Source organism: Melanerpes formicivorus, unplaced genomic scaffold (assembly GCF_026170545.1).
Source record: "Melanerpes formicivorus ecotype bairdi unplaced genomic scaffold, bMelFor1.0.p_v2 SCAF_96, whole genome shotgun sequence".
Taxonomy (NCBI): Eukaryota; Metazoa; Chordata; class Aves; order Piciformes; family Picidae; genus Melanerpes; species Melanerpes formicivorus.
Window position 1 is genome coordinate 1,590,285 of NW_027142448.1, and position 24,582 is coordinate 1,614,866.

The following is a 24,582-nucleotide window of genomic DNA, read 5'->3' on the forward strand; positions in this document are numbered from 1 at the left end:
TTTTTTGCTAAGCAAGAGTCTTTCCTGTTGAGTATTAGTAGCACTGATTAAACACAAGAGTCAGTTAGGGCTATACTTGATGAAACCTTTCAGCTGTACAGCTGAAAGCCTTCAGAGGGAAAGGATAAATGCTTCATAGTTGCTAAACCAGTAACACCAGGAGGTCAGAACTAAGGGTTTGTCACATCTGAAGTTACAGTAGTGGCTGAAAGGCTTGGATGCTTTGATGAGTTCTTAGGACACTTACTGGTGAGTCTGCTCCATGGAAGCTGGTGAGAACCCTGGCTGTGCAGCATTGGACCAGGCAGCTCGCTGATCATGGTAATAATTCTGTGTTTCTCTGTTTCTGCTTTTGTGCACAGGATCAGGCAGCTAAAGATAAAGCCATGCAGAGTATGGCTACCATGTCATCTGCCCAAATTATCTCTGCAACTGCCTTCCATAGTAAAGTGACCTTGCCTGGTCTCCCACGGCCAGCCTATCCTGCTGTTTCTGGGGTGAGTGAATCAACATCTTGGGGGAGTTGAGGTTAAGACATGTGGGGATTTGAAAAGGTGTTGGGACTTGCTCAGGAAATCCTGAGAACATCAGGAAGAATAGGCCAAAAGGCTTTGTCTGTGAGGAACTAATCTGTCTTATGGCTTCAGTGGTTTCAGTCTGATTCTTTGCTCTCCTTGGTGTAAAACATTAGAGGTTCACTACAGGGGGGTAATTTAATGACACAAGTGAGAAATCAGTTCAGGATCTTGTTGGATTAAAGCCAATTGGGCCATCCTGACCCTTTCTCAGTCTTATCATCTCCAAGCTCATCCTGAGTGCTTAGATAATGAACAGGTGGTGCTTAGATAAAATCCTTAACAAAGGAGGATTGTCACATCCCCTAACCTTTGAGCTGGGCCTAGTTGGCTTTTCCTGAGCATTGACTTCTGCCAAAATATTACTGTGGAGCTTTCCTGGGGGAAATGGTCCATCCAAGAGAGCAGACATCATTAAAGCCTCAGAGATGGAGGTACAGGGTGCATACATAGTATTTAATAACACACTATTGGTTCAGTTACTTGCATGTCACTGCTGGTAGTGTGCATAAAGAAAACAAGGAACAATCAGCCCCTCCAGGAGGGTGAAACCAGGAGTGTGGAAAGAAGAGATATAGCTCAGGCACATCCTTAAAAGTTTGTGAGCTTGCAGTTTCCTTCCTCATAAAGGAGCAAGACTTACTTTTCATCTCTGTGCTAAGAGTGGTGACTTTTACCTTCAGGGAAGTCATTCTGCCCTGTACTCAGCACTGGTTAGGTCACACCTTGAGTACTGTGTCCTGTTCTGGGCCCCTCAGTTTAAGAAGGACATTGAGAGACTTGAAGGGCAACAGAGCTGGGGAGGGGTCTGGAGCACAGCCCTGTGAGGAGAGGCTGAGGGAGCTGGGGTTGCTTAGCCTGGAGAAGAGGAGGCTCAGGGGAGACCTCATTGCTCTCTACAACTACCTGAAGGGAGGTTGTAGCCAGGTGTGGTTGGTCTCTTCTCTCAAGCAACCAGCACCAGTACAAGAGGACACAGTCTCAAGCTGTGCCAGGGGAAGTTTAGGCTGGAGGTGAGGAGAAAGTTCTTCACAGAAAGAGAGATTGGTCATTGGAATGTGCTGCCCAGGGAGGTGGTGGAGTCCCCATCCCTGGAGGTGTTCAGGAGGGGATTGGATGTGGCACTTGGTGCCATGGTCTAGTCATGAGGTCTGTGGTGACAGGTTGGACTTGATGATCCTCGAGGTCTCTTCCAAGCTTGGTGATTCTGTGATTCTATGTTCTCTTGTAGTTTTGGCAAGGAGCTTTACCAGGCCAAGCTGGATCGTCTCAAGAGTGAGTATTCCTGCGCAGGAGCCTCCTGAGCTGGGCTCCTGCTGCTTTCTGTGTGCTGCCTGAGCAGCATCACTACATACTGCAATATTCATAAAATGCTAAGACAATGTAGTCTTTGCTCTCACACAGGTTCCCTGAGACTTAAAGTCCATGACTGAAGGCAAACTGAGAGTCATGAGAGCATCTTAAACACCTAAACCCCATGTCTTCACAGGCTACCTTCACCATGGAGTGCACCTCTTTAATGTGTCCCATGGCTGAAGCAGCCTAAAAAGGACTAATGCAGGGAGCTGCTGATTCTAGCAGCCTGTTGGAGGTGAGGCTGCTTCAGCTTCATGCTCTCAAGTTCAACCAGTGGTGAGGCTGAGCATGTATCCCTGGCAGGCACACATAAAAATCTGCTTGCACATTGCATGCATGCACACAGCTGGCTACACAGGACAGCACAGACCGTGCTCATCGCTCGCACGACTACAAACGGCGCCAGCAGCCTCCTCCTGTACTGTGTCTGCCTGATGAGCATGAAGGTGTGATAGTGGGAAGTATATGCTCTCTGGATCCATCTGGTAGCTGCCCCACAGCCCTTGCCTCCTCAGGTGCTGGCAGCCAGGGAGGTAAGCCCTCAAGGCCACAGCCTCACTTATACACACAGACACATGTGCACAAAACCCAGAGTGTGAATCTCTCCAGAGCTTACACACTCAGTCTACCCAGAAGCTGTATCTTCACCTTCCCTGGTTTACATCCCACAGAGATACACACACAAACTCATCTCTCAGTCAATCTCCAGACTCCAGAGTCTCTCTGCCATTTGGCCTGAAATCTTTGGTCCCTCTGAAAGCATCCTTACCTCCGGAGACACACACAACTGACTCCCAAACCACCTACTTGCTGGTTAGTCTGGTTTGATAATCACCTGTGATCACACCCTCACTGCAGGCACACCAGAAACCCACACAGAGGGCTGAGAGTTCCTCATTCAGGGAAACAACGACAACTGAATTTAATGAGAAGATTGGACAGACTGCAAGGTGCAGGGCACGGACAGACCGTGGCACCGAGCTGCTTACACACGACCGACACTTCTTGTCGCCACATCCTCCCCATATGGGGAGGCATAAATGTTGCTCTGACCTTGTGCACTCCCAAAATGCTTGCCATAAAGTGTTCCATACCACCTGTGCAGTAACTCAGTTTGTAAGGTGACTGGTTTGTAAGCATCCCCAGCTGTCTCACTGGGTTGGTTTATACCTAAACAATGGATCTGATGGCTCTCCTGTGACAGCCCTGTGATGGGCTTCTTTCTCTGAGGGTGTTGCTGGGCTCCTTTGTCTAGGTGCTGAGCTGGCCCTTTGATGTTCCTCAGTGATGGCCATGGGTGTCACTGTGTCAGAGTATTGTGTCAGTGTGTGTTCATGTTGCTCCACCAGCCACTGCTCTCTGTGCTCCTTTGTTTGTATGGAGACACACTCTTTGTAACCTAACAGGAGCAATTTAAGCCAATGTAAGGACAAGCAGCTGCTGTCTTGTGGTGCTGTTGCTAATGTTTGTGGAGCAGATCAGGGAGCAGATACTATTAAAATAGCTTGTGGAGAAAAAGGATGGGAGCCAACCCAAGAGAAATTTTATGCCTTTAGCTTGAAAGTGAGCAAGAAAGCAGCACCAGTGTGAGAGGTTCTTCTAGAAGCTTGACATATCTGCCATCCATGATGTCAGATGATGTCTCCAGATGCTGGTTTTTCTTACAGTGGTATTAAAATGGAGCTGAGCTGCTTTGAAAGCCAGGACCAGTTATGCCTGTTGAGCATCTCTGAATCTGGGCCTAAGTGCCCGAGAGGTATCCAGCCCAGTGCATCCACTTGCATAAATGTAAATCTGGAAGGGAAAGGAGAAAGTCACCACTGTGTTAATGAGCTGATATAACAAGTCAGCACAGAGACCCTGCTGAATGCCTACAGAAAAATCTTAGTCCATTCCTGGCCCTGTCCTGGGGTTTGAGTCTTGCTGCTGGCCATGCAGAAGGATGATTTCTCAAATGCCTTTGCAGCACTTTGTCCCTCAGCAGAAACACTTGATTTAATTACAGGAACAGCTGGTCAGGAAGGCCTAGGTTGGGGTTGGTTGGTTGGGTTTGGTGGGGGTTTGGCTGGTTAGTTTGGGGGTTGGGTTGGTTTGGATTTGGTTTGGTTTGGTTTGTTAACCATCTGTCTCTGTGTCCTTCTGCAGCGTGAAGCCTTTCTCTCAGCAGCCTTACGCGGTGCAGGCTCCACTGCCATTACCAGGTGGGTGAGGCAATGTACTTCCTGGCTTTTACCTTTTGTTCCAACTTCAACCTGCTTTCAAACAGGGAATGCTTTTAAAGGGTTAAAAATGATTAAGCTATATATTCATTTTTACCTCTTTAAACGCTTTAGTGAGCCAAAAATCACATTTGCTGTGGCTCACAGCCCTTTGTGGAGGGAGCTGAAGCCTTGGCAGTCTTACTTTAAAACAGTGCTTTCTTGCTTTGAATTTGTTTGGACTTTCTCTTCCTCCTGGCTCAGCAGCAAAGAAACCTTTGAGTGTCTGCTGTTCTTCTACTCTGCTGCATGTACTGGACCACTGTTTTCCATGACAACATGATTGCCTCCCCCATTTCTCATGAAGTGGATGACAAAGGTGTTTTCACCTTCTCAGTTGCCTCATTGTGAGAGGTCAATGGTGATGTGAACAGCAATACTTCACCCTGATACTAAAGCAATTCATTTTGTTGCTCTTTTGGGGCTCAGTGAAGGGCCTCTTGAAGTCATTGAATATGTTTCCTCTGTTGTGAAAAGCCAGGTGGATTGTCTTTTACATTATCACTGTGCCCAGCAGGGCTGTCTTAGAGGATAGTTTCATAGTTTCATTCAGGGTTGGAAGGGACCACAAGGATCATCTAGTTCCAACCCCCCTGCCATGGGCAGGGACACCCCACACTACATCAGCCTGGCCACAGCCTCATCCAGCCTGGCCTTAAACACCTCCAGGGACAGGGCCCCAACCACCTCCCTGGACAACCCATTCCAGGGCTTCACCACTCTCATGGGGAAGAACTTCCTCCTCACATCCAGCCTGAATCTCCCCACCTCCAGCTTCATTCCATTCCCCCTAGTCCTATCACTGCCTGAGATCCTGAGCAGTCCCTCCCCAGCCTTCCTGTAGCCCCCTTCAGATCCTGGAAGGCCACAATGAGGTCACCTGGGAGCCTTCTCTTCTCCAGACTGAACAGCCCCAACTCCTTCAGTCTGTCCTCACAGGAGAGGTGCTCCAGCCCTCTGCTCATCCTCCTGGCCCTTCTTTGGACACCTTCCAGCACCTCCAGATCCCTCTTGCAATAGGGGCTCCAGAACTGGAGGCAGTACTCCAGGTGGGGTCTCCCCAGAGCTGAGCAGAGGGGGAGAATCACCTCCCTTGCCCTGCTGGCCACACTTCTCCTGCTGCAGCCCAGGATCTGATTGGCTTTGCGGGCTGCAAGTGCACAAGCCTTTTGGATTGCAGGTGGAGTGAGTGCCGTGTGAGTGATGGTTCTGCATGATGATTGAAATCATAAGGAAATGTGATTAGCTTTGCTGCCAGGTGCTCTACTGCCAAGCTACTACCAACTTCCCTTTTGCTAAACCTTCTTAAAATGAATCCTTTGTGCTTAGGGTTTGAGTCTCCTGGCCTGTCACCTTCCCCATCAGCACCAGCTTGGCAAGGACGAAGGGTTGCCAGCTCCAAGCTTTGGATGTTAGAATTCTCTGCGTTCTTGGAACAACAAGACCAAGACACAGTAAGATACACTCCCAACTTGCACTCCTGACTGACTTTTGGTCTTCAAGTAGCTCCTGTCATCATGGATTGTGTATGGCTGTAGTTGTTTGATTGATCTGCTGAGAATAGAAGACTGTCTTTGGGAAACACAGAATATCACTCTCTTAGAGGGTAGAATTGCCCACAGTGATAGAGTCAGCTCTGTGCTTCTTGCCTCCCTTTCGAGGGCTGTGGTGGATGTTCACAAACCAGAGTTCAAGGCACAGAGGTCATGAGACTGTGGCACAGCTGTCCCACTCAGCCTTGGGGGACAGACCCAGAATCAGATGATGGCAATAATCACAGGAGGCTGAGTCACCTGTTGCCATGTATTTTGCTGGTGCACTGGAAACTTAAATTGAGGGCAGCTGGGATGGATTTGCACCAATGTGTTTGCATGATGCCACCTGTAAAATGAAAGCATTAAGATTTGCCTGACTTGCTTAAACCTTGTGGTACTGCATCTTGAGATGTACACTGGTGTAGGCCAGGTACATTTCCTCTGCCTGAGAAAGGACAGTTCAGGGAATTTGGCTGGATCCCTGATGTGGGATTTCAGGCAGTTCTTCACGGGGCTGGAGCATCAATGTTTTCCTGGATGACCTGGGAAGAGATAACACTGTATCTCATGTTGTTTCAGACTATAAACCAGCAGCAATGAAGCACTGATTTAGGAGTGAGTGGAGGGAAAAACCAACTAACTTTTCAGAAGCAAGGAACATGGATGTGTTGATAGGAAAGAAAGACCAGCATGAGCTGCTGCTAGCAGAGATATTCATAGTGTCATAGTATCAGTCAGGGTTGGAAGGGACCACAAGGATCATCCAGTTCCAACCCCCCTGCCATGGGCAGGGACACCCCACACTAGATCAGCCTGGCCACAGCCTCAGCCAGCCTGGCCTTAAACACCTCCAGGGACAGGGCCCCAACCACCTCTAATACTTTTGCTATTCTAGAAAGTGCTGTGGAATCTTCAGTGAGTTCCAGCAGCCTTCTGTGAAGAAGCATGAGTGTTCAGTATATACTTAACAATTTCCTAATTCCATGTGTTCCTCTCCTTGCAGTATAACAAACACCTCTTTGTGCACATTGGGCAGTCAAGCCCCAGCTACAATGACCCCTACCTCGAGGCAGTGGATATCCGACAGATCTATGACAAGTTCCCTGAGAAGAAAGGGGGCCTGAAGGAGCTGTTTGAAAGGGGGCCAGCTAATGCCTTCTTCCTTGTCAAATTCTGGGTAAGTGAAGGACCCTTTGTAGGGTACTCAATTGCTGTGAAGTTCTTTCTTTCAAAGCAGGGCCTCCCTGTCTGTTAGAAGACTGCTGTCTCCCGATAAACTTTCCCTGTACAGGCAACTCAGTGCAGTTACAAACATCACCAGAGAGCTTTCTTTGACTGCCCAGGGCACTCATTCTGCCCTGGAGCAAGAGGTGTCTTTCACACTGTCATCTGTAGAGTTGTTCTTTACTAGTGGCTGAAGATTTTATTTCCTAATGGTATCTCAGGTTCTTTACAATATTTATTTACATGTGAGAAGAATTTGGAGGAAGTTATTCTCTGTGTACCTAGGGCAGAGGCCATGAGGGTGGGGTTAGGTTCTTTTCAGTGGTGGTCACTAGCAAGGGGCAGTGGGTACAGGCTAGAGCACAGCTTTCACTTGAACTTAGGGAAAAGCTTCTTTACTATGAGGGTGCTGGAGCACTGGAACAGGCTGCTCAGAGAGGTTGTGGAGCCTCCTTCTCTTGAGATTCTCAAAACCTGCCTGGGTGTGTTCCTGACCAACCTGATCTAGGCAAAGCTGCTTTAATAGGGGGTTGGACTGGATGAACTCTGGAGGTGCCTCACAACACCTCTATCACTCTGTGATTCTGTAAGGAGAAGTGAGCTTTCATATTTCGTAGTCTTCATAGAAGCTGGCACTAGAAAGCCTCTTAACTGGTGCTTTCAGGAGATAGAACAGGTGATTGAAATGCACTGAGATGCAGCTTCCTAGTGCTCCCAAGCACAGCCTTTCCACATCTGAGTTGGACAATCTTTCCTGGCAGTCTGCTCTCCAGGTGTTTGATGCTTTCAGGGTTACTTGCTGGTGATTCTTGGAGAAACATTTCACTACCTGCAGGCTGTGCCATGGAGCACACAGGATTAGCTTCTGTCAGAGTACTTTCTTCTTGGGAAGGTGGAAACCAGAAAGTAAAAGACCAGCTCTGTTCCAGATAGAAGAGGAATACTTGGGAGAGACAGCAGCACCTGGCTGAGAATGTGACATCACATCCAAGTGCCAGGTTCTGCACATTGGCCACAGCAACCCCAGGCAGTGCTACAGGCTGGGGTAAGAGTGGCTGAGAGCAGCCAGGCAGAGAGGGACCTGGGGGTGCTGGTTGATGGTAGGCTGAACATGAGCCTGCAGTGTGCCCAGGCAGCCAGAAGGGCCAATGGCATCCTGGCCTGCATCAGGAACAGTGTGGCCAGCAGGAGCAGGGAGGTCATTCTGCCCCTGTACACTGCACTGGTTAGGCCACACCTTGAGTCCTGTGTCCAGTTCTGGGCCCCTCAGTTTACAAAGGAGGTTGAGTTGCTGGAAGGTGTCCAGAGAAGGGCAACAAAGTTGGGAAGGGGTCTGGAGCACAGCCCTGTGAGGAGAGGCTGAGGGAGCTGGGGTTGCTTAGCCTGAAGAAGAGGAGACTCAGGGGTGACCTCATTGCTCTCTACAACTACCTGAAGGGAGGTTGTAGCCAGATGCAGGTTGGTCTCTTCTCCCAGGCAGCCAGTACCAGAACAAGAGGACACAGTCTCAGGCTGTGCCAGGGGAGGTTTAGGCTGGAGGTGAGGAAGAAGTTCTTCACAGAGAGAGTTGTTAGCCATTGGAATGTGCTGCCCAGGGAGGTGGTGGAGTCACCATCCCTGGAGGTGTTCAGGAGGAGACTTGATGGGGTGCTTGGTGCCATGGGTTAGTTGGTTGGGTGGTGTTGGATGATAGGTTGGACACAATGATCTTGAAGGTCTCTTCCAGCCTGGTCTATTCTATTCTATTATTCTATCCTTTGACAAAATCTAGGTGGTGATTTGCCTACTAAGAAATGTCTGGAAAGTATGGATGGGACAAAAGAAAGGAAGGAAAGTAGGAGGGGACAGTTTCTAAGAAACGATCCTTGGGAAAGTATGAGCTCTGAGAGCTGCTTCCTGATGTGGGGTAGGACCCCAGGAAACCCTTCATGTGGAGGCAAAGAGCACTGGCTGCTGTGTGGCATCACTCTGAAGGGCTTTGGGATTTCAGAAACCAAAAGGAAGGACTTAGAAGGAGCTATTACCCAGGGAGGATAAACCTCTTTGAATTCCTTGAAGTATAATGACATTGTGATTGCAGCTGTGATATTGATTATCAGAACTGTCAGTGTGCTTTAGTGCTCGTGGGATTTGCTTTGGCTTTGTTTAAGAGCAGATGGATAAATCTGACACATGCATTGCGTGAGACCAACCTGTGTGAGGCTGCTGAAGGACTGGGATGGTGGGGTGTTCTGAAGTTGGCCTGTTGGTGGGCCAGCATGAGGTGTCTGGTGTTCAGAGATTATCAGCTCACTGAACATGGGCTTGTATAAGCAGAGGGGACAGCCTTTGAAACTCCTTTCCTCTAAGGTATCCATGACGTCCTGGGGCTCAGCATTGGTGAGGCCACATGTTGAGTACTGGGTTCAGTCTTGGAGACCTCGCTACAAGAAGGACATTGAGGTGTTGGAGTGGGCTCAGAAAACAGCAACAAAACTGGTGGGGGGTCTGGAGAATAGGTCTTGTGAAGAGTGGCTGAGGGAATTGAGATGGTTATTAGAATAAACCTTTATTAGAATAAACCAAACCAGGTTGGAAGAGACCTTCAAGATCATCGTGTCCAACCCATCAACCAATCCAACCCACCCAAACAGCTAACCCATGGCACCAAGCACCCCAGCAAGTCTCCTCCTGAACACCTTCAATGACGGCGACTCCACCACCTCCCCGGGCAGCACATTCCATAGCGCCATCACTCTTTCTGTATAGAACTTCTTCCTAACATCCAACCTGAACCTGAATGGTTGAGTCTGTGGAAGAGGAGGCTGAGAGGGGAGACCTTCTCACGCTCTGCAAGTCCACAGCAGGAGGCTGGAGCAAGGTGGGTGTTGCTCTTCTCCCTAGTAACAAGTGATAGGTAGAGAGGGCCTGAATTTGCACCAGGAGAGGTTTAGGGTTGGATATTAGAAGAAACTTCTTGACTGAAAAGACTCTCCACCACTGGACCAGGCTTCCCAGGGAAGTGGTTGAATCCCCATCCCTGGAGCGACGTGGTGCTGGAGGTTTAGCCCCAGACTCGGCAGATTCAGATCATGGTTGGATGCAAGGCTTTGAAAGGATTTTTTCCAACCAAAACAATTCTGTGAGTCTGTGTTTGTTCAGTGGTGCTTTGCAATATTTCTAACATAGCTAGCAGTCAGAGGTGGATTAGTTCTAAACACCAGCAGCATTTTGGCATTGAGAGTTTGACACAGTGAACTCTTGGGTTTGGATTGGCAGGTCGTGTATGGCATGTGGGGGACTTCTCTCTGTGCACCAAGTGCATTCTAGCACATGACAGTGAAAGTGAGACACTAGCCTCCCAACACATGGGCAGTGTGAGCTCTGCTCTTTTCCAGTGCAATCCTATCTCTACCACCTGTCACTTGCTTCTCCCCCTGAACTCCTGCTGTATGTGTCGTTATTAATAGGCCGGGGAGCAGGCGCTCCCGAGCCTTGCACAGAGCGCTGCGCTTCCAGCTTGAAGTTTACAGCAGGGTCGAGATTCTGGCTGGAAGATGAAAGGAAAATGATAAACCAGGACTTCAGGGAAGTTAGTAGTTGGTCCAGAGCAGCCATCTGCTGACAGGCAGATCAGGGGAATTTCATGGGAGCCCTTTCTTGCCAGTGATGAATGTATGTAGCCGTTCCCTCTCCATGAAGAGCCTGTCAAATTGCTGAGCGTTTGCTTCCCAATGAATGAATGATAGTTTTGTGGAAGTGGCTGGAAGGGTGTGTTAGAGACTGCTGTCCTGGACTTGGCTTCTTTCTTGTCCCAAGCAAATCCAGTCCAAAGAGCAGCAGTGCAAATTCCCTCCTGTGCCCTGCCCTGCCCACCATATGCAGAAACTGCTTGGAGAGCAGGGAGACGGTCGCTTGGTCTACATGTCCGTTCTGTCCCTGGCACTCCAGAGGCAGCACACAAGGCAGAGATTCTTGTCAGCTTTGCACATTTTTGCTCTTGTTTCTCTTGAACTGGGGACCCCAGAACTGAACACAATACTCCAGATGAGGCCTCACCAGACAAAGTAGAGAGGGGGAGGAGAACCTCCCTCGACCATCTTTACAGCCCAGAGAGGTTGTGGAGTCTCCTTCCCTGGACACATTCACAATCCACCTGGATGCGTTCCTGTGTGGACTGCCCTAGGTGCCCTTGGCACAGGGGTTGGACTCAATGATCTCTGGAGGTCCCTTCCAACCTCTAATGTACTGTGACACTGTGACCTACTGCCCTTACTCTTCTTAATGCATCCTAGAAGGCCATTTGCCTTCTTGGCCACAAGGGCACATTGCTGGCTCATGGTCAGGTTGTCCACCAGCACTCCCAGATCCTTGTCCCCAGAGCTGCTCTCCAGCAGACCAGCTCCCAAACTGTACTGATACATAGGGTTGTTCTTCCCCATGTGTGTATTTTGTTGTGGGGCAATCCTGGGAAGTTTAAGTGTCCATTTACCCCAGGGTCCAGCTGACACTTAGCATGTGACAGTGCTCTTCCTCACTTTGCTGCTTTGCCTCCCTTCAGGAGGTAATCCTCTCTATAGCAGGCAAAGCTTGCAGGTTTCAAGTGCCACCCCTGAGTGGTTCCTTTGGCCTCATTTGTGTTGGTGTAAATTGTTGCCAGTTTCAGTGACATGAACAAACCTGTTAGCAAAGAGTTCAGGAGCAAATACCCCCATGCCCAATGGCCTCTGGTACAGGGGTAGTTGCTTCCAGGAAAGAGGAGTGGGAACCAGCACCTGGAAGTTGTACCTTCAAGAGTAACAGTATCTGTCTGAGGTGCAGCATCTCTCTCCTCCTGCAAACAGGATCTGGAGCCCTCAGGTAGCTGTTGTCATTCCCTGAGCTGCTGAAATGACACATGCTCCATGCTTATGGGCTGAGGATGTTCAGAGGACGGAGGCGAGTGCATAGCTCTTGTTGACTGACCACCCTGAGACCTCTCTGAAATCCCTAGCCCATAATATGGCCATGCTTTGACAGAAAAGGTGCAGGGTACCCACCAGAGGGTTCAGCATGGCTCCATGGCTTCAGTGCTCCAGAGCTTTTGGCACCCTGATTGTGTGTAATGGCAGTGCCTGGTTAGCTCAAGCAGCGTTAGCATAGCTCTGCCTACTGCCAAATAGTTTAATGTCGGTTAATTGGATGTTAACTGTCTGTGAAATTCTGCTCTGGCCTTTTGCTGGGAGACTTGCCAAATTGTGGAGACACCTAGAGTGGCTTCTTAGGGCTAGTGAAGCTTTACTCATTAAGTGGAACCTTTCTACTTTGCCTCATAATTACTGCACTTACTTTTCCATTTGCCATTGAGAGTTTAGCAGAATGCAACTTCCAATTCCCCGGCAAGCCTCTGCTGTGTGCATGTAGCAGTGGTCCAACCAAGTTTCTGGAGCCCTGAGACTTTGTTCTTTTGACTTGGTGGGACAGTTTTGGGGGGAAAGTGGAATTGAGTCCATGCCTTGTGTGTGTGGTCCCCAAGGGAAGCAGCTGATCAGTACTGTGAAGGACTGCTTAGTCAGTTCCTTTTTGCAGAAGGGAGGGAATTAATCTTCATTCAGACAGCTGGACTGTGGGTCACATCAATTACACAGTTGCATTGACATGTAAATGAGTGTGAGGGATAGCAGCTCCAAAACCTGAACCACAACAGAGTAGGATCATAGAGCTGCTTTGGTTGGAGAAAATCTTTAAGATCACCAAGTCCAACCGTTATCTACCTCTACCAAGCCTGGTGCTAAACCATGTCCCTCAGCACCACATCTTTGCATCTTTAAACACCTCTAGGGATGGGGATTCAACCACCTCCCTGGCTCAACTTGAGACCCACACCCATCTTGCTCCAACCTCCTTTCAGGTAGTTGCAGGGAGTGAGAAGGTCTCCCCTCAGCTGCCTTTCCCCAGACTAAACAGTCACACCTCTCTCAGCTGCGCCTCACCAGAGCTGTTCTCCAGACCCTTCACCAGCTTTGTTGCCCTTCTCTGGTCATGTTCCATCTTCAATGTCTTTCTTGTAGTGAGGACCCCAAAATTGAACCCAGTACTCGAGGTGTGGTCTCACCAGTGCTGAGTACAGGGTGAGCAATCTCTTCCCTGGTCTTGCTGGCCACATTCCTGACTCAAGCCAGGATGCTGTTGGCTTTCTTGGCCACCTGGGCACACGCTGGCTCATGTTCAGCCTTCTGTAGATGAGCACCTCCAGGTCATAGTCTGCTGAGCAGCTTTCCAGCCACTCTTCCTCAGGCTTGGAGCATTCATGGGGTTGTTGTGACTGAAGTCTCAAGCTGCACCAGGGGAAGTTTAGGCTGGAGGTGAGGAGAAAGTTCTTCACTGAGAGAGTCATTGGCCATTGGAATGTGCTGCCCAGGGAGGTGGTGGAGTCCCCATCCCTGGAGGTGTTCAAGAGGGGATTGGATGTGGCACTTGGTGCCATGGTCTAGTCATGAGGTCTGTGGTGACAGGTTGGACTTGATGATCTTTGAGGTCTCTTCCAAGCTTGGTGATTCTGTGATTCTATGTGATTCTGTGAAGTGCAGGACTCAGCACTTGGTCTTGTTGAACTTTATCCCACTGGCCTCAGACCATCAGTCCAGCAGATCAACACTCCCTCTCAGCAAACTTGTTGGGGGTGCACTCAATCCTCATATCCAGATCACAGATAAAGATAACATCTTTGGAGAGAACCAGCCCCAGCACTGAGCCCTGTGGAGCACCACTAGTGACCAGCTGCCAACTAGATTAACTCCATTCACTGGCACTGCTGCTGTCTGATCCGTGCACAGTTGTGGTGCAGACACAGCTGCATGGCCACAGTGGGGACAATCCCATAGCAAGGACTTCAGCAGAACCATAATCATTCCTTGTCAGTCTGAACCATGTTGCAGTCTGTAATGTCTGTGCCTTGTTCTTACTAAGACCTGTGCTGCCAGCTTCAAGCTAGCCTGGATTTGCCCACATGCTGTTCCAGTGTAGACAAGCCACTGGAGCATAACTGCATCACAGTTCTGTAGACGGTCATGTCAGTGCCCAGGCTTCTCTTCTTCCCTCAGCTGTTGTTTCCAGGTCTCGTGCACTGCCTCAGTGGTGCAAAAGTGAATGGTGTGAAATGATTCTTAAAACCCAGGTTGTAAATCCAGACTGTTTCACTGGTGTATTTCAACACATGTGCCCAAATTTCTCTCCAGCTCAGTGAGGAGGCAGGAAAACTCTGGGGGCAAAAGCAGAGCAGTTGTTAAGAGAAGTCAGGAACAAGTTCAACAGGGTAAAGTGCCTTGTAAAGCTCTTGTAAGGAGGAGCAAACATGCAAATGAAGTAAGTGCCAGCTTTGTATGATGATCTCCTGGTGAATCAGAAGCTGCTCTTGAGTAGAAAACATAAAGGAATGAGTGCACAGCTGGTGTAAGCTGATAGGAACGCAGTGGGCATGTGCGGCCGAGTGTACTCACAGGCACTGAACATCTGTCACTGCTTCAAAGGGAGGAATTCTGCTTGAAAGGAGGAGTTGGTGAGAAGGGCACCAAGCCATTCTGACAGACTGCCTTGCATCCATAATCTGTGGTGAAGTTGGTACAACTGCTCAGGGTCATTTTGAGCCAGCAGTGTGCCCAGGTGGCCAAGAGGGCCAATGGCATCCTGGCCTGCATCAGGAACAGTGTGGCCAGCAGGAGCAGGGAAGTCATTGTGCCCTGTACTCTGCACTGGTTAGGCCACACCTTGAGTCCTGTGTCCAGTTCTGGGCCCCTCAGTTTAAGAAGGACATTGAGAGACTTGAAGGTGTCCAGAGAAGGGCAACAAGGCTGGGGAGAGGCCTTGAGCACAGCCCTGTGAGGAGAGGCTGAGGGAGCTGGGGTTGCTTAGCCTGGAGAAGAGGAGGCTCAGGGTGACCTCATTGCCCTCTACAACTCCCTGAAGGGAGGTTGTAGCCAGGAAGGGGTTGGTCTCTTCTCTCTAGCAAGCAGCACCAGAACAAGAGGACACAGTCTCAAGCTGTGCCAGGGAAGGTTTAAGCTCAAGGTGAGGAGAAAGTTCTTCACCGAGTCATTCGCCATTGGGATGTGCTGCCCAGGGAGGTGGTGGAGTCCCCATCCCTGGAGGTGTTTAAGAGGGGATTGGATGTGGCACTTGGTGCCATGGTCTAGTCATGAGGTCTGTGGTGACAGGTTGGACTTGATGATCCTTGAGGTCTCTTCCAACCTTGGTGATTCTGTGATACTGTGATTTTGAAGACTGATTTGTGGTAATGTATTTAAATACTGTGCTGTTATGCTCTCTGTTAAGAGCAGAGTGAAAGCTGTGCATCCATCCTCAATGCTGCCAGTGGTGATGTGAACACTGGAGCATTCTGTCATCCTGCCTGAAGTCAATCTGTGTCCCACAGCATTGTCTGAATGCTACAAGCCTAGCTGGGGCATTTCCACACACCTGCTGGATTGGCAGAGCTGAAGGGAGCTCCCTCTTGTTACACTTGTGGTTTGGATGACCCCTGGTGGAAGCTTCAGATAACCAGGACTTTCAGGAGTAGGCTTCCAATGTGCAGCTTCCACACTGCTGCTGGAGATGGGTTTGTATTCAGACGGAACTAGGCTGGAACTATCAACATCCTCCATTCCTTATTTTGCATCCTGTCTCCTTATGTTCTTCATGCAGTTGAGCCTGGTGCATGTGTGCACTTGCACACTCAGGCACTCTGCTCTCTTTCCTGTTACCTGCATGTGCAGGGTGCAAAAATTTCATTACAGTTGCTGTACCATGATTTTTACCCCTAGTGAGGCAGCCCAGTCTTGCCTGTCAGTTGCATTGTTCTGTCTCTCCAGCGCCCTGCTGTCTGGCTCTCCACATGCTTTGTGGGTACCCATGCTGTCCTGGCACTGTTCAGTTCGATGATCTGGATGAGGGGGTCGAGTCAGTCATCAGCAAGTTTGCAGATGACACCAAGCTGGGAGCAGATGTTGGTCAGTTAGAGGACAGAAGGGCTCTGCAGAGGGACCTCGACCGACTGGACAGATGGGCAGAGGCCAACAGGATGGCATTCAACAAGTCCAAGTGCCAGGGGCTTCACTTTGGCTATGGCAACCCCATGCAAAGCTACAGGCTGGGGTCAGAGTGGCTGAGAGCTGCCAAACAGAGAGGGACCTGGGGGTGCTCATCGACAGCCACCTGAATATGAGCCAGCAGTGTGCCCAGGTGGCCAAGAAGGCCAATGGCATCCTGGCCTGCATTAGGAATAGTGTGGCCAGCAGGAGCAGGGAAGTCATTGTGCCCTGTGCTCTGCATTGGTTAGGCCACACCTTGACTCCTGTGTCCAGTTCTGGGCCCCTCAGTTTAAGAAGGACATTGAGAGACTTGAAGGTGTCCAGAGAAGGGCAACAAGGCTGGGGAGAGGCCTTGAGCACAGCCCTGTGAGGAGAGGCTGAGGGAGCTGGGGTTGCTTAGCCTGGAGAAGAGGAGGCTCAGGGGAGACCTCATTGCCCTCTACAACTACCTGAAGGGAGGCTGTAGCCAGGAAGGGGTTGGTCTCTTCTCCCAGGCAAGCAGCACCAGAACAAGAGGACACAGTCTCAAGCTGTGCCAGGGGAGGTTCAGACTCGAGGTGAGGAGAAAGTTCTTCACCAAGAGAGTCATTCGTCATTGGAAGGGGTTGCCCAGGGAGGTGGTGGAGTCATCGACCCTGGAGGTGTTCAAGAGGGGATTGGATGTGGCACTTGGTGCCATGGTCTAGTCATGAGGTCTGTGTTGATAGGTTGGACTCGATGATCTTTGAGGTCCTTTCCAACCTAAGTGATACTGTGATACTGTTCAGTTGTGGTAGGTGATCAGCCAGGGCAAGAGGCTGTTCTGTGTGTTTATACTGCTGGGAGGATAAGCCAGCACCACTTGCTGAAGCAGATACTGCATTTTAGTGCACAGTCTTCAGACAGTCCAATACCTCACAGTCTTGGCTGCACAAGGGAATGGTGTAAAACCACCACAACAATCTGTTGATAACCACCTGGTTTTCTTTTTATTTTGGCAGGCTGATTTGAACACCAACATTGAAGATGAATCCAGATCTTTCTATGGCGTTTCCAGCCAATACGAGAGCCCAGAAAACATGGTCATTACCTGCTCCACCAAGGTGTGCTCCTTTGGAAAGCAGGTGGTGGAGAAAGTGGAGGTAGGGATCAGACACCTGCTCTGCTGTGTTGTCCCTTCCAAGTATGCATCCTGCCTGCATATATCCCATGTCAGAGAGGTGGATGTCATAGATGATGGTTTCTGAGACAGGCAGGATTGCTCCAGCCTGCAGCACGTCCTTCACTGGATGTCTGGTAGTGTTTGCTGGTTTTCCTTTGGATACCACTTTCTGATGGCTTGTGAATATGTGAGACTCTCAGCCCTGCTGATTCTCTGGATTTTTTTGAGAACAAAGAAGAGCTGGGAAACCTGGACCCTCAGTTTGTAGTCCAGAAGAGTGAAAACAAGTAGGCAGCGCCTTGCTTCCATCAGTGCTCTTAAACAGATCACTGAAAGACTAGCCATTAATTAATGGACTGGAGCAATTTACAGGCTCTGGTCACAGAATCACCAAGCTTGGAAGAGACCTCAAAGATCATCGAGTCCAACCTGTCACCACAGACCTCATGACTAGACCATGGCACCAAATGCCACATCCAATCCCCTCTTGAATACCTCCAGGGATGGGGACTCCACCACCTCCCTGGGCACCACATCCCAATGGCCAATGACTCTCTCAGTGAAGAACTTTCTCCTCACCTCGAGGCATATCTTTGTGCTTGCACTCTTACAGCTGAAGCAGCAGTGGAGATGCTAATGATGCATATATCTGGCACTGAAGAAGTTCTTCCTGCTGCCACATTCAGCTGCTAAGGTAGTTGCTCTGACCTGCTTCCTGCTGGTCCCTCGGAGCCTTTCCATGCAGGAGGAGCAGCGCTGTGCAGAGCACAAGTTGTTCTCGTGTCACCAGTCAGTTCAAGCTGCCTCCCTGCTGAAGTCCTGTACCCAGGATATGACAGGATAGATAGGTGTCATGGTCCACAGGAAAGGAGGCCTAGGTCTTGGGCTAAAAGGAGGTAACAGGCATTTAAGAGTCTGCTATGAAATAATAGAATCCAGGCTCAGATTCTCTTGAAAGGAAGATGAAATACATAGGAGCTAACAACAGAAGATTCCTCTGTGTAACAGTGGCCAGGCCTTTTCAGGTCTTGTGAAGAAAGGCTGAGGGAACTGAGGTTGTTTAGTCTCAGTCCCTGAAAGGAGGCAGGAGCCAGGTGGGTATTGGTCTCTTCTTCCTAGCAACAAGTGATAGGAGGGGGGGAGGTTTAGACTGGTTATTGAAAAGAAACTTCTTCACTGAAAGGATTCTCCAAGACTGGAACAGGCTCCTCATCCCTGGAGGTGTTTCAAAGAGGCCAAGAGATGTGGGGCTGAGGGACATGGTTTAGCACCAGACTGGGTGGAGTTAGATGATAGTCAGACTCAAAGATCTTAAAGGTCATTTCCAACCAAAACAAGTCTGTGATTCTCCTAAGGAGGAGCAGAGAGACTGTGTTCTCTCTCACAGGTACCAGAAGACTTTTGTCCTTTCCAGCTCTGAAGCATCCTGAGTACATGATTGCTGTCATCACTAGGAGCTTTCTGGTCTCACTAAAGTACTCTCCCAGTTTATTCACACCTAGCATGTTTTTTCTGGTGGAGATGCAGACCTGTAGGATAGCTGAAAACTGCTCTACTTCTCTGAAAATCTTTCACAGTTCCTTGGCAGTTTGCTGCTTGGAAGCTGGAACCCAGCATCCTGAAGTATGTACTGTGTCCAGTTCTGGGCCCCTCAGTTTACAAAGGAGGTTGACTTGCTGGAAGGTGTCCAGAGAAGGGCAACAAAGCTGGGGAGGGGTCTGGAGCACAGCCCTGTGAGGAGAGGCTGAGGGAGCTGGGGTTGCTTAGCCTGGAGAGGAGGAGACTCAGGGGTGACCTTATTGCTCTCTACAACTCCCTGAAGGGAGGTTGTAGACAGGCAGAGGTTGGTTTCTTCTCCCAGGCAGCCAGCACCAGAACAAGAGGACACAGTCTCAGGCTGTGCCAGGGGAGGTTTAGGCTGGAGGTGAGGAGGAAGTTCTACACAGAGAGAGTGATTGCCCATTGGAATGGGCTGCCTGGGGAGGTGGTGGAGTCACCATCCCTGGAGGTGTTCAGGAGGAGACTTGATGGGGTGCTTGGTGCCATGGGTTAGTTGTTTAGGTGGGTTGGATTGGTTGATAGGTTGGACACGATGATCTTGAAGGTCTCTTCCAACCTGGTTTATTCTGTGTAGAGACAAAAACCAAGGCAAAGTGGACTGGAAACTAGCATTGGTGAGAAGTACTGCAGAGGAATGCTTGATCTGCTCATTACTGTTAGTAAAGTGACTTGCAAATGCAACTGTAACTTTTCTGTTGTGAATCCCTTTGTGCTGAGTGCTGCTCATGTGACACCCCCAGCCCCATGCACCCTTCTGTGCTTTGCATTGCAGACAGAGTACGCACGCTATGAAAATGGACACTACTCCTACCGCATCCACCGCTCGCCGCTCTGCGAGTACATGATCAACTTCATCCACAAACTCAAGCACCTTCCTGAGAAGTACATGATGAACAGTGTGCTGGAGAACTTTACCATCTTACAGGTGGGAATTTCAGCTGTTTGCATTGGAGCATGGAAACCCCCTGCAGGAGCTCGCTTGTGAGTCGAAGCAGCTCGCCTTCTGCAGCTCAGGGTCTATCTGAACGTATATTGCCCATTCAAGAAGCTCTGCTGTTGGTTGGCTGTTTATGTATTGCCCATTTATGAAGCTCTAGGAACAGTCACTCATGCAGAGAAGCAGCAGAAGAATTTGAGACACCTAAGTAAGGGGGGGGGGGGGGGAATGGATAATAAAGGGAGAACCATCAAGGCAATGAGATAAAGGAAAGAGAAGGATGCAAAAGTCAGTGAAGGAAATGCTTACTCCACTGTGGGTCAAAGGTTGAGGTCCTTTCTGTGCCCTTTGTGCAAGATGAAAAGAACCCCAAGAGCACTGTTAAGTGGCTGTATAATTTCATCATGGGAAGAGTTCTTCACTGACCAGGTAGAGAGAAAGAAAAAATGTAGTTGTCTCTTCAAGGCCCTCCTGAAGCTGGGAAGAATATACAGGCCAGTGAAGGAGGAGGTGTGCTGCTGGCAGCTCTGGCACTTCCTGAATCACTGCAGCCTCTAGGCAGGGCTGTACTACAGGTGCAGAAACTAAACTTCCATTCATGTCAGTGTTACACCAGGCCTTTCCAGGCCTTGGCTGCAGCATACATTTGGGAGCAGGACAAAGACAGCTCAAGAGGTGGATTTTCCTGATGGACTGAGTCCTGTGCTTGCCTCTAGAAGACTCATCCCAGATCTTTGCCCAGCAAACCTGAGGCTGAGTAAGCAGAAGAGATGCTAGTGGCTGTGTGAAAGACCAGAAACCAAGTGGTCTTCATTCTGTTCTCTGGAGATCTTGTGGAACTTCATACTCACTTCACTACTGTGTCTGAAGTACCTCAGCTATGAAATGCAAGGTTAATAGTGTGTCTGACAGGGCAGGAGGAGATCATCTGTACTAAGGTGTTGAGCACCTGAGAGAAAAGAGAAGTAAGAGAGTTTTCAGATGAGCAGAAACCCAAAGGGCACAGGGACAGCTTGTGCACTGTAATCCATCCTGAGGAGCACTGTCACTGCTTCCTCTGTGTTTCATTCCTCAGGCAGGCTGGCTCCTTCCATGAATGTTATGAGAAAAGCTGTCTCAGAGTTTAATTCCTCTGAGGTTTTATGTTTTGAGTAGTCTTATGTCCTGTCCTTACCTCCTGTCACAGAGAGGCATGTCTCCTCTGGGTGCTGGCACACCCTTTGATATATATTGCCTTGCAGTCCTGTTCCCTGAGCAGCAGGCTGAGCATTTTCTGCCCTCTGCTTCCCATGGGAAAGCTGAAATGTTGGCATGTTTAATGCAAAGCCTGGTGCTAGTGCTCAGTCCCCAAGAACAGCTTCTGAGGCAAGTCTCAGTATAATTTTTCTGGACTGTCTCATGACCTTGGATGCCCCTAGTCTCACAGCAGGGTTTATCTGTGCACACTGCTCTGGATCTAGCCCTCTGGTGAGCTTTCAGAGCCCATTCTTCAGAAAAGGCTGTGCCTCACCACACCTGGATATGTGCAGCTCACAACAGCCTGCAGGAGGAAGGAGATGGGTTAGTTAAGCTCAGCTGCAAACCTGATCATGGTGTAAGAAAGACAACAGAACAGACCAGAATCAGGCTGCTAAAATTGATAAGCAAGTTTGAAGCCAGCTATGTTCTGTTTCCCCAGGAACAGCTGGGGTTTGGTACAGCTCATGCCTTCAGCTGGTATGTTTTCCTTCTGCAGCTGATTTGGTGCTACTGCTGATAAAAACGTGTCTCCTCCAGCAGGAGAGAACTGCTTGAAGCTTTAGCTGTGGCTCAGACACACAGGACCAGACTGTGTGCAGTTGTGCAGTGAGGGAGAGAGGGAAGCTGAGCTAGGAGTGCAACATTAGGCTTGTCCCTGCCATGTAGTGTAGGCAGTACCTGCTCCTGAAACTAGGACAACACTGTCCCATCACCATGCTGCTGAGACTGAGTCACATTGCAGAGAGTTCCTGAGACCATAAAATAGAAATGGGGAAAGGAGGAGGTTCTCTAGGAGTGCATGAGTGCAGCAGCTCTCCTTCTCCTGACACCTACAGTGTATGGAGTGGGAGGTATAATGGAGTCAAACCTGTCTCCTGTGGAGTTGTACTCTATAATCCTCATGGTCTGTTGCTGCTGCTAACAAGTGAGATCACGTGGCAGGATACATCAACACACATGTAAGCAGGAGTGGATGTGCCACAGGAGGCCCTCTTGGTACCCACAAGCAGAGCACAAAGTGATTTCTGTGGAACACTGTCTGTGGAAATCTGCACCCCCAGAGGCTGGGGAGTAGAGAGCCTAGTGGACATGCTTCCACTGCTGTGGTCACTGCTTGGTCACAGCTTGTGCTCCACAGTGGACTCTTCTTACTGTCTCTTCACTGTGTGGTAGTCCTAATGCCATGGAAGTGCTTTGCTTGGGGGGGTGTACAGAGAGCAGGAGGTTGTGGTGACGGAGCCGAGTGTCATCCCTGCGCTTCTCTGTCCTTTGCCTGTTAGTGACTTTGTGCTCTATGTTAAATGCATTGGAACGTGTGAGCAGAGAAACAGCAGTTGCCATCACAGCTTCTTCTCCTTTTCTGCCTAGGTTGTGACAAACAGGGACACACAGGAGACACTGCTGTGCATAGCATATGTTTTTGAGGTGTCCACTAGTGACCACGGCGCCCAGCATCACATCTACCGGCTGGTGAAGGACTAGAGACTCTCTGCTCCGCGTCCCCCCTGGGCTGCACGTCTGAGACAGAGCCTGTGCTCCAGCACCCCCTGCCCTACCAGCTGAAAAATAAACTCCAGATACTATGTATTTTCAGAAAAGCACCTCTGAGCTGTTTGTGATTGCCAGGGTCACACAACTTGATCTCCAGGTTTATGCAATTGGGAGTCAGAGGAACAGGCAGGTGCCTGCTGAAGGGTTCCACCTCAAACTGTATCCTCTGGAATGAATGCAGCACACACAGGGTGTGAGCATAGGTACAGAAGCAGTGGTGTGTACCTGAGCACACAGCTAGGGCAATGCAACAGCTCCCACGAGTTTGGCCACATATGAACAGGTTGAGAATGTTCATGCTACACTGGCCTGAGTGTCTGAACTCATGTGCATGCCTTTGTAGATCAGGCACAGGCAGGCTTACAGGCACTGAACTGGCAGTATATGGGGTGGCACAGTCCCATACCCCATGGATATGATGTGTTTTATCTCCTCTTTCCACAGTGCATAAGCACACCTTAGGAAACATCTCTCAGTTACCTCACATGTTTCCACCCTTCCATTTCTGGCACAGAGAAAAGTAGTCCTGGATACCTGAGAAATCTGAGACCCTGTCACAAATCACAGTCACAGTATCACAGAATCACCAAGGTTGGAAGAGACCTCAAGGATCATCATGTCCAACCTGTCACCACAGACCTCATGACTAGCCCATGGCACCAAGTGCCACATCCAATCCCCTCTTGAACACCTCCAGGGATGAGGACTCCACCACCTCCCTGGGCAGCACATTCCAAAGGCAAATGACTCTCTTGGTGAAGAACTTTCTCCTCACCTCCAGCCTAAACTTCCCCTGGCACAGCTTGAGACTGTGTCCTCTTGTTCTGGTGCTGGTTGCCTGGGAGAAGAGACCAACCCCCACCTGGCTACAACTTCCCTTCAGGGAGTTGTAGAGAGCAATGAGGTCTCCCCTGAGCCTCCTCCAGGCTAAGCAACCCCAGCTCCCTCAGCCTCTCCTCACAGGGCTGTGCTCAAGGCCTCTCCCCAGCCTTGTTGCCCTTCTCTGGACACCTTCAAGTCTCTCAATGTCCTTCTTAAACTGAGGGGCCCAGAACTGGACACAGGACTCAAGGTGTGGCCTAACCAGTGCAGAGTACAGGGCACAATGACTTCCCTGCTCCTGCTGGCCACACTGTTCCTGATGCAGGCCAGGATGCCATTGGCCTTCTTGGCCACCTGGGCACACTGCTGGCTCATGTTTAGGCAGCTGTCAATCAGCACCCCCAGGTCCCTCTCTGCCTGGCTGCTCTCAGCCACTCTGACCCCAGCCTGTAGCTCTGCATGGGGTTGTTGTGGCCAAAGTGCAGCACCCAGCACTTGGACTTGTTGAATCAAGGGTTTATGAGCATTGCCAGAAGGCTTCAGCCACACAGAGATGAAATCTCCCTTCTTTCCAAACCTCCTGAGCTTGTTGGTGCTCCCTTCAACACCCAGTTAAAGGGCTTTGTGAATCCAAGGAAGATTCTGTACAACTCTTCCCACAGCATAGGTAGAGTCCTGCAAGTCTCCTCCAGCTTCCTGAGCACCTTCCTGTCCTTCAAAATGTCTCATTCTGTACTTGAGATTGTACTCATTCACCAGGCACTGCAGGAATCTTCTCACAGATTGACAGTGTTGTTTCCTGTACATGTAAATCTCAACTCCCTTCAAAGTGTAAGTCTCCCACTCCAGGAGAATGTTCTTCCCATGTTTATGGGGCAGTTTAAAGTTCTGGAAGCAAGTCTGCCCTGGGCTTTTTATAAGCATCGTTGAATATTCCATATCCTCAATGGAAACTCATGAGAAATGCTTTGCCAGTCACCTCTCACTGTACCAACAGCCTCCCTTCTATTTAGAATAGAATAGAATAGAATAGAATAGACCAGACCAGGTTGGAAGAGACCTTCAAGATCATTGTGTCCAACCCATCAACCAATCCAACACCACCTAAACAGCTAACCCATGGCACCAAGCACCCCATCAAGTCTCCTCCTGAACACCTCCAGTGATGGTGACTCCACCACCTCCCCAGGCAGCCCATTCCAATGGGCAATCTCTCTCTGTGTAGAACTTCTTCCTAACCTCCAGCCTAAACCTCCCCTGGCACAGCCTGAGACTGTGTCCTCTTGTTCTGGTGCTGGTTGCCTGGGAGAAGAGACCAACCTCTGCCTGTCTACAACCTC

At 49.7% G+C, this 24,582-nt stretch overlaps 1 protein-coding gene across 1 annotated transcript in view; it reads left to right on the top strand.

Annotated features, from left to right (window-relative positions):
* Positions 1-22,463, top strand: part of TEAD4 (TEA domain transcription factor 4) — an 82,262-nt gene extending 59,799 nt beyond the window's left edge. Inside the window, exons 8-15 of the mRNA XM_068166070.1 lie at positions 363-497; positions 1,807-1,850; positions 4,077-4,132; positions 5,519-5,643; positions 6,728-6,901; positions 16,973-17,113; positions 19,466-19,618; positions 22,238-22,463. Of these exons, the coding sequence (XP_068022171.1) occupies positions 363-497; positions 1,807-1,850; positions 4,077-4,132; positions 5,519-5,643; positions 6,728-6,901; positions 16,973-17,113; positions 19,466-19,618; positions 22,238-22,351 (942 nt within the window). The 3' untranslated portion in view covers positions 22,352-22,463. The remainder of the gene's footprint in view (positions 1-362; positions 498-1,806; positions 1,851-4,076; positions 4,133-5,518; positions 5,644-6,727; positions 6,902-16,972; positions 17,114-19,465; positions 19,619-22,237) is intronic.
* The last annotated feature ends 2,119 nt before the right edge of the window (positions 22,464-24,582 follow it).